This window comes from Trachemys scripta, chromosome 1 (genome assembly GCF_013100865.1).
Source record: "Trachemys scripta elegans isolate TJP31775 chromosome 1, CAS_Tse_1.0, whole genome shotgun sequence".
Classification (NCBI taxonomy): Eukaryota; Metazoa; Chordata; order Testudines; family Emydidae; genus Trachemys; species Trachemys scripta.
Window position 1 is genome coordinate 240,662,736 of NC_048298.1, and position 9,736 is coordinate 240,672,471.

Consider the following 9,736-nt stretch of genomic DNA (forward strand, 5'->3'; position numbering starts at 1 on the left):
AATACCAAAATAGGGAATACATGCTTATCCAGAAAGTTATCTGCATAACCTGAAATCAAATAGGGACACCTTTTAACTGCTGTACTACTAAACTTCAAAAATAGGAAGAGGCTTTTTGATCTTTTAAAAAGGTTTGTGAAGGCTATTCAACAGTACAGCCTCATTTGTGTATTGCAGGTAATTACACTAATCAGAATTGAGTTTCAGCCTGCTGGCGTTTTAGATTTGCATTTCAAAAAAGATGTTAGTGTAAACAACACTTTGATGAGATTTATGTATAAAAGGAGATTGGTCAACCAATTGGCTAACTTCTGAGTGTTCTGAAGACAGATTCAGGTTTTAGACAAATACACACAGCATAAGATTGGACTTTAAAAAACATTTGTGCAGAGTACAAAGGGCAACAGGGAAAGGGGCAGGCTTTATCTTGCTTTCTATATTTCCCACCCCCTGCAACTGTACTATATAACTGAATCAAATAAGAGTTCTTGAAAAGGCTCACTTAGGTTTTTGGCAAAGTAATGACAGTACATAGGAAAACGATCTATAGCAAAGTTTAAACATAGCAGGAATGATGAGGATGCTGCTGTTTTTATCCAAAACGGTTTGGCACCTCTTATCTTATCTCTACATTAGTTTCCAATTTGTTTCCTATTGATAAACGAATTAAAACTAGCAGAACCTCCATTCTCCCTCCCCCATATTGCAACTATTATTTACTTTGTCATTTTTTAAGAGCTTCCTGAACTAAATTCCTTTCAGCTCCTGTTTTGGTTCTGGGAAGAGTCAAAGGGACGAAACACTGGGATAGGGAACGAGAAGAGCAAAAAGGAGGAGAAGAGAAATTAATGGAGGAGATAGGACTCCATAGTGGGGGGAAGGGGTTAAAGAGACTTAAAGGCGTTTTAATCCAGTTCCCCTTGAAGAGGATGAGAGAGGTCTGGAAGGGAAGAGGCTAGTGTAGAAGCGATTGGAAGCACGTTAGCTAGAGGCGCTAGTACTTCTATTGTATGGGGGGTACAGATGATATGGGGGCGAATACGGGGGGAGGGATTCCCCTACCGGCGTGTCTACGGGGTGGGGCTCCTCGGCCCGGCTGCTGGTACTCACCCTCGGCGGGCGGCACGGGGATGGCGAACGGGGGGCACTCCACCTTGATGGGGTGCTCGGCGTAGGACGAGCACTCGCCCGAGTCCTCGGTGAAGTGGTCGTGGGGGGACTCGAGCTCGGCGTCCTCGTCGAGCTCGGTGTCGGGCTCGCGGCTGTTGTGGGGGGTGCCCGGCGTGGGCGGCCCGGCGGCGGGCTGGACGCTGTCGGCGGGCTGGGCCAGCGGCTCGGGCGCGCTGTCCGGCCCGCCCCGGCAGCTGAGGATCCGGTCCATCTCGTCGTAGTACTTGCAGATCTTGCGGGCGTGCCCGTTCTTCTTCAGCCCGTCCCGGGCCTGGTAGTACTGGCGCTTGAGGCCCTTGATGCGGATGCGGCACTGCTCCGGGGTGCGCTCGAAGCCCAGCTCGGCCAGGCGGCAGGCCACGTCCCGGTACACATGGCTGTTCCGAAAGTTCCCGTCCAGCGCGGACTGCACGTCGGCCTCGCCCCAGATCTCCAGCAGCGCCCGCGTCTCCAGGTCGGACCACAGGAAGCCCCGCGTGTTGGTGATCATCCTCGGCCGGCCGGCCGGCGCTGCAATGGCCGCGCACCGGGGAGGGGGGGTTAGCGCCCGCCCGGCCTCGCCTACAGCCCCGGCGGCGCAGCGGCAAGTGGCGGAGAAGCGAGCGCCGGGCCCCACATCCCAGCCCGGGCCGCCCCCCGCACAAACAAACTTTCCGGCCGCCGCCGCCCGGTCTGGGTCCCCCCGCTGCAGACGGAGCCGCGGCCCCGCAGGCACAGGGCGCCGCCCGCTCAACCAGTCACCCGGGCGCGGCCGCTCCCCGGGCCCCGGCAGGACGCTGGCTGGGCTGCTAGGCCCCGCTCGCTGCTCATCACACGGCGCCCCCGCCCGCCGCGGCCGGAGCCCCGCACGCTGCCCTCCCCCCTCACACTCTCACACACACACACACAGGGCGCCGCAGGCAGCTCCGCGCCCAGACCCCCCCGCCCGGCGTCACCGCGCACTGCGCGCTACCTCACCCCGCACGCCGGGGCTCAGCCGGGCCGGCCCGCGGCTGCTGGGAGCGGGACACGCGCCGCTCTTCGCAGCGCCGGAGCTACGAGCTCGCTCAGCCCGGCCAGGACCGGCAATGCAGCGGTGACTCACAGACAGCACCTGCCGCTCGAGTCAGGCTGCGGCTGGTTCCTTAAACAACCAACCCGCCCCGGTGGCTGGTCCTCAACCCTGCTCTCTGCAGCTCCTGGCAAACATCCCACTCCCCGTGCGTCACGCTCCCGGGGAACTCGCTAGTTTTGTCCATCATCATCACGGTAAAAGGCTGGTGTGGAAGTTTTGCGCCTGGGTGCATTATTTTTAGTCAAGACGCACTTGGGGAGGTTATTGTGTTAAGTGCTAGGCAAACACCGAGGCCCCTATGCTGAAAACTGGTCCATGTGATGTGGATCCCCTTGTTAGGAGACAGCTCCTGCCCTGAGCAACCGAATCACCCCTTCAATAATAATAATATCTTCTTACCAAACACCAGCTCCAAAAAATAAAGCTTTCAGGTACAGCTCCCCCCATATAACGTTTCCTGCTATTTACATCTCACTCCTATTTGGACGCTAGTGAATTTCACATTGTCACTGTCACGTTGAAGCCCTGGATTGCGAACATGGCAAGGGAAAGTCTCCATCCAATTGACTAAAGAACAGTTTATATTCATTACACATTTCCACGTATACTAGGTTTTATATAAAACGATGAAGGCACAATGCATAGGTTGGACCTAAACATTAGCTAATATTTGTACAGACTGTTGTAGACATAAGACACGACTGAAATCAAATTACAGCTCATAGCTGTTCTCAGCTAAGGGCCTGTGTCTCACAGCAGGAAGCACAGCCCGCTTCCTGAACTCCTTCTTCCAATGCTTTCCGTGGCACTGCTCTGGGAAAATACCCACCCACGCTTTTCTTTCTAATTCCTCCGCGCCGCGCCTGAAAACCCAGCAGGGGAGTCCGAAGGGTGGGGTGCCCTAAAGAGCATCAACTCCAGGCAACCCAAACCAACAGGCAATTTGTTTGATGAGTAGAGACCCTGCTTGGGTACAGGACAGTTTGCTTTGTCCAGCCGTTTTCAGAAAGCCAGCGACACACTTGTCTGGCCTGTGGCGAGCTGAGAAAGCTTCCGCCATTCGCTTAGGCTGGCAGCAGCTGCCGCCCACACAAAGCTGCGGGTCCCCCATTCCCTACTGGCGAGAGACCCAGTGGAGAGGGCTTATACCTTTATCATACTGCAGCCAGAAGATCGTAACTACAGCCGAGGCCAGTGCTACGAGCACACAAGTGGTGACAGTGCCCCTTCCCCAGATCATCTCGGACGGGGGCCTGGGAACGGCCCCAGCACGGGCCCCGCACGCACCGCTCTGCACTCTCCTCTTACCTAGCCACCAAGCGGGGCTCACACCACCTCCTGCCAAACACATAGGCAAGCGCCTGACACAACTCATCAGCGCTGCTTCCGGCTCCACGCCACCGCGCGCTGCCCACACAGGCCCGGAGCGCCACGCCTTCCTCTGGGGCACACCCACCAGCGGCAGCCAATCCCGGCTCTAGCCGAGCTCCTGACAGACACACCAGAGCCGGGCTGCCGGCTAGAGCGGAGGAGCCCGCCCTGTCTATAGGGTGCACTTAGGGTCGAAAGGGGGTCAGGGCCTGCTGATCTAAGGCAACAAATATGCACCAGGAGCCACCTTTCCCAGCCCCTGCTGCACAGACTGAGAAAAGAGTGAAGGTTTCCCCACTCCTGCTTGAAGTGGAGTGCGAACAATATTATGCATTGGCTAAAAGATAGGTGGAAATGTAGGGAGGAGGGAAGCACCTAAACCCAAAGCAAGGAACAACATGGCACTTGGATTTTGAAAGGGGGTCACTGCCCAGCGCACTCTTCCCCTCCAGAATCCAAGACCAAAGGCAGAAACTGCTTGATTCCCCCTCATTCTGACTTTTTGAGACCTGCTTGGAGCCCAACAGATCGTAAAATCTGTCCTCTAAGAAGTTATCAACGTCGCCAAAGGATCTGGATTTAGTTTAGCATTGTTGCTTGACAAAAGATTAGGGTTAAAAATCCAAGACCAGGATGCTGTTAAAATGTAAATGAGATTGTTCAAATCAGGATTTACTTTTCATGTACAAAATAAATTTATAATATAAGCTTTTCAAGTTGATGGTTTAATTTTTTTTTATCCTATAAATTATCTTTTCTATTTTTTAATTTGATCTCTTCTTTCAAAAAGCTCTCTATCTCTCTCATTTGACCAGGGTTGTCTGTGTGACACTCTGATTTATGAGTGAGAGTCATCTCTAAATTGCTATTAATATCTCTTGGTAGATCATTAAAATGGGATTATTGAAGTACTTCCATTAACTCCAGAACATGCCAGGGTGAATGGAAATGCCACGATTATGGACATCCCTAGCTGTATTTCACATATGAAACCCAGGTAACAAATCAAAAGAGGAGGCTAGCCAGTGAGGTTGAATTTGGCTCATAAGAAATCTGAGACATTAAGGCTCAGGACAGTTTTACTTTCTGTCCTGGATTCATGCACAGTTCTACCAAGAATACTTTTGATATCAACTCATATAAACACCTGGTCTAACAACAGGGACAAAGTCAGTACAGTTTTAATGGTTTGGTCAACTCTTATTCTGGTAGGGACAAGACAAATGATTTTCTCCAGTCATTTTTTTTTTAAATTTAGGGTCACTGTCAAGTATTAATTAATTTAATTATTTTTAGTTGCACTTCCTTAATATAGGTTCTTCGTGTTTGCTATGAATGTAAAAACAAAATACCAGTTCGGGCAAATTTCCTCTGTACTCATTTAGCATGAGTAACCTCTTTTTTCCTGAGCTGATGTACAGATTGCATGGCAGCCCAAAAGAAGTCCAGTTCTAATAAGCTTTAGCTATTCCAAGGAATTTGACCCAAGGAATGGAATATTATGCTGTGGAATTACAAAGTTCCAACTCCAGAGTAAACATGTCTGGAACCTGGCATCGGGGACAGAGGTCATGTAGCCACTTTTGAATCTTGTTTCTGATGATCCATTTGTCCATTTGGGGGTGAGGAAGAAGAAAATGAATGTCTGTTGACTCCCATCAAGACATCTCCTGCTTTTAGTATGCAGGATACTGGCAGCTGCACCAAAGACGTATTTTGTGCTAAATATAAAAGTGATAGATGACAAGATGGGAAGTTGTTAATTACAGAAATGTTTGTTTCAGTGTTTCAGTCTTCTGATGTAGCAGGATCCTCTGAAGTCTGTTGATGCAGCAGTGAAAGGTACTCCTCCAGAAGCTCTGTTTCTCAGTTACTTTGAGGTTTTGGGAGAAGGCAACTATAAGCCACGTTTGCGCTCCCCATATTCGGAGGCTGTTCAGTGGCTAGCCTGGCACAGACCCGGGATCAGTTAGAGCAGCTTCATTACTACTCTAAGATACACTCTGCTTCCTATAGACGACAGAGCTAAAGGAGCCTTAAGCAGAACAAAGAATCCTGCAACTCCACATCTAAGGTTGAGCGAGTGATCCAGGCTCCCTACTCTGGTAGTCATGGCTGCAAACCTGAATCCACAGAGCACATTCCATAAATATCCCACAATGATTAATGTCCCCGGCAGCCAGTACGTCCCTCGGCCCGTGCCACTTCCAGCAGCTCCCATTGGCCTGGAGCAGCAAACCGCGGCCAGTGGGAGCCACGATTGGTCAGACCTGCAGACGCAGCAGGTAAACAAACCAGCCTGGCCCGCCAGGGGCTTTCCCTAAACAAACGGCATCCCAAGTTTGGGAAACACTGAACTAAGGATTTGGGGAAAGCCGACAGGTACAGTGGAGCACACAGTTCAGACAGAAGTACCCTATAGGGGAGGATATATTAATGGAGATGTCTCCATAGGTGCCAACTTTTCCCTGTGCCAGTGGGTGCTCAACACACACCCCCCAGCCCCGCCTGATATTAAATTATGATATTGATATAAACTTGGTGGAATAATGACATTGTAATACCAGGGCACAAAATATATAGGAATGACAGAGTAGGTAATGGTGATGGGGAGTGGCACTATGTGTGAAAAAAAGCATAGCATCAAATACAGTAAAAATCTTAAATGACTCAAACTGTCCCATAGAATCTCTATGGATAGAAACCATGCTTGAATAATAAAAGTATAACAGCAGGAATATATTACCGACCACCTGACTAGGGTGGTGATAGTGACTGTGAAATGCTCAGGGTGATTAGAGAGGTTATAAAACTAGGAAACTTAATAATAATGGGGGATTTCAACTATCCCCATATTGACTGGGTACGTCACCTCAGGACGGGATGCAGAGATAAAGTTTCCAGACAACATAAATGACTGCTTCTTGGAGCAGCTAGTCATGCAATCACAAAGGGAGAGGCAACTCTTAATTTAATCCAGTATGGAGCACGGGATCTGGTCAAAGAGATAATTATAGTTGAACCGCTAGCTAAGTAATAGCGACCATTATACAATTAAATTTAACATCTCTGGGGTGGAGGGCAAATACCAAAGAAGCCCACCACAGTAGCATTTAACTTCAGAAAGGGGAACTACACAAAAATGAGGAAACCAGTGAAATGGAAATTAAAAGGAACAGTCACAAGAATGAAATGCCTGCAAACTTTTTAAAAATACCACAATAGAAACTCAAATTAAATGTATACCCCAAATTTTAAAAAAATAGTAAGAGGACCAAAAAAAATGCCACCAAGGCTAAACAACGGAGAGGCTGTTAGAGGCAAAAAGGCATCCTTTAAAAATTGGAAGTCAAATCCTACTGAGGAAAATAGAAACCAGCATAAACTCTGGCAAGCCAAGTTTAAAAGTAGAATTAGGCAGGCAGGCCAAAAAGGAAAAGGAAGAGTAAATAGAAAAAGACACAAAAACTAACAGTAAAAAGTGTTTTAAGTACATCAGAAGCAGGAAACCTGCCAAACACTCAGTGGGACCACTGGATGACCCAGGTGCTAAAGGAGCACTCAAGGAAGACAAGGCCCTTGCGAAGAAGCTAAATTAATTCTTTGCTTTGGTCTTCACTGCAGAGGATGTGAAGGAGATTCCTACACCTGAGCCCTTCTTTTTAGGTGACAAATCTGAGGAACTGTCCCTGATTGAGATGTCAATGGAAGGGGCTGTCTGTGACTTCATGTTTAGGCTGTTATAGTGGCTGATGAGATTACACTTGATAATTGGTTGGCAAAATCTAAGTATAGAATTCACAAACAATTTGGGATTTGTGCCCTGGTTCTTAACAGTCTGCCCTGAGGTTGGTATTCAGACTGTTGAGTCACAGCAGGCAGCTTTATAGTAGGGTCAATGACTAGATTTAATATATTATTTATTTGTATTTTGATAGCGTATCAGTGATCAGAGCCCCATTGTTCTACATACTGTACACCCATATAGGGAAAATATGGCCCCGGCCTTGAAAAACAACAACAAAACACCCCAAAAACTTTAAATTCAATTAAGACAGAGACACTCAAAATGATGGGGCAGATCCTCTAGCACACTGTAGATTTACCATAATGTTTGTAGGATCAGGGCCTACCTGAGGATCTGGTCCAATCAGTATAATAATAGTAATAATAATTAATAACTATAAATACACTTCCATTTATATAGTCATTTCCATTGGAGGAAATCAAGCTTTTTAAAAACATTTATGCATCCATTTTCACAAATTGACTGTGAAATTGGGAAATATTATTATCCCCATTTAATATATATGGAGAAACTATGGGACAATGAGATTATGGCCAGACTTTTCAAAAGGTTCTGTAGCTTGCCCAAAGTCCTATAGGAATTCTGAGGAAGAACTAGGAAGTGAACCCAGATCTTCTGATTTCCAGTCGTATGCTTAAGCCACAAGGCCATCCTTCCCTAAATAAGGAGAGCATAAACTCTGTGCCCATTTCAAATGTCATAAATTAGTCTTATAAATTTTTCTGGCCAAATGATCATAATTGGGCACACTGCATCTTTCTTAGCTGCTAGGAAGTGTTTCAGCACATTTGTGTTTATTTTCTGAATTTTTGTCCCTTTGGCCTGAATGGTTAGCCAGGATTCAGGACCCGATTGTTTCTGTAGGGAGGAGAAATTGATGATATAAGTCAGGTATTTCTTTAGTGCAATCCTGTTTAATTTCAAAGAATAAACACATAGTCCTATTTCCCTGAGCACAGTAGAAACAAACACAATAGCACAATTCTGCCTTTCCAGTCAATTCTGTGTCCCATGGACCTCTATCTCTCTGCTCCCTTGTAACAGGATGACTGTTTCTCTCCAGTGTCTGTATTGTTACAGACATACTTGCTGACACTTATTTTGAAATAAATTACCAAAATAATTGAAACTGGCATGATTATGTAGTGTTATTTTGACAAATAAAATGTGCAGAATTTTGCAGAATTTTAAAATATTGTGCACAGAATTTTTAAATTTTTGGTGCAGAATTTTTAATGTTTTGGTGCAAAGTGCCCTGAGGAGTAAGCTATCTCGCTTCATAAAGGGGCTTAATGCTTCTTCTATTTAGCCTGAAAGAAGGATGGTTAGCACACCTATTAGCTTTTACAAGGTCTGTAGATCAAGGGCCTGCTTGTTGGCAGCTATTAATACCCTTCAGCATAACAAAAATTAATCCTTCCTGCTGCTAAAGTATTTTATCAGATTGGCCAAATAAACACAACCACTAGCTCAAATATTGGTCATATTTTAAAAGATCTCACCCAGGAACTAATTCATTTGTTCAGTATTAACTTGGTCCCAGCCATCAATTTTGCTATAACATAACATCATCCCTTTATTGAAGCTGGACTCCTACTATGTGTTTTTGACATCAAGGTAGTTTAAGATCTAACTGGATATTCACTCACTTTGAAATGGGCCCACTTAAAAGCAGCCAGGTAAAGGCTAAGGTTCTTTGGACCTTATCCTACAGCCATTGACTTCAATCAAACACTTTCTCTTTCACAAACTACTGTCTACCTGATTGATCAAAGGGAGTCTTTCTGCTGAGATCAAAGAAAGCCCCTTTCTCTTTGGCTGGTTAAACTACTCTGCCTATGCTCAGTAGCCTGATTTGCAATCAAAGAATGAGTTTACTGTTAAATAATTACAGATTACCAGTACAGACATCTTCATAACATTATTACTGAAAACAAAGCAAGGAAAAGTGATGAAAAAAGGTGTAGACAATCCAAATGTTAATTACTGACATATGTAGCACTAAGGATTTTGACTAGGAATATATTGCTGCCAGATCAAGAAGTGTATTTCTACAGAAGATATACTTAGTGTAAGTTCATTGGCCGGGGAATAATGTCAGTTTAGTCTTTATGAGATTTCACAGCCATTCAGTTTAATAATTTGTATATTTTGAGCAGTGTAACTGAGAGCAGAATTTTGCCTTTCTGGTTGTTTTTCACAAGGATTGCCTGCACTGTTGATAGTTGAACTGTGTACTGATATTATATCTCATTTACTAATGAGAATATGTTAAATTGTTAAATCAAATCAGTATCAGGATTAAATCTGCTACCTTGCATAGTCCCTTACAA

The 9,736-nt window shown here is 46.0% G+C and overlaps 1 protein-coding gene across 7 annotated transcripts in view; it reads right to left on the minus strand.

Moving 5' to 3' along the window:
* Positions 1–3,656, minus strand: part of NAXD (NAD(P)HX dehydratase) — an 87,632-nt gene extending 83,976 nt beyond the window's left edge. Inside the window, exon 1 of one of the 7 annotated variants that reach the window (XR_004644042.1) lies at positions 1,063–2,018. Coding sequence is in view for 6 of the 7 variants with exons in the window: in XM_034758162.1 (XP_034614053.1) it covers positions 1,063–1,660 (598 nt within the window). In the remaining variant the exon portion in view is untranslated. The other 6 variants (XM_034758167.1, XM_034758166.1, XM_034758162.1 and 3 more) reach the window with 6 other exon arrangements.
* Positions 3,657–9,736: the final 6,080 nt, after the last annotated feature.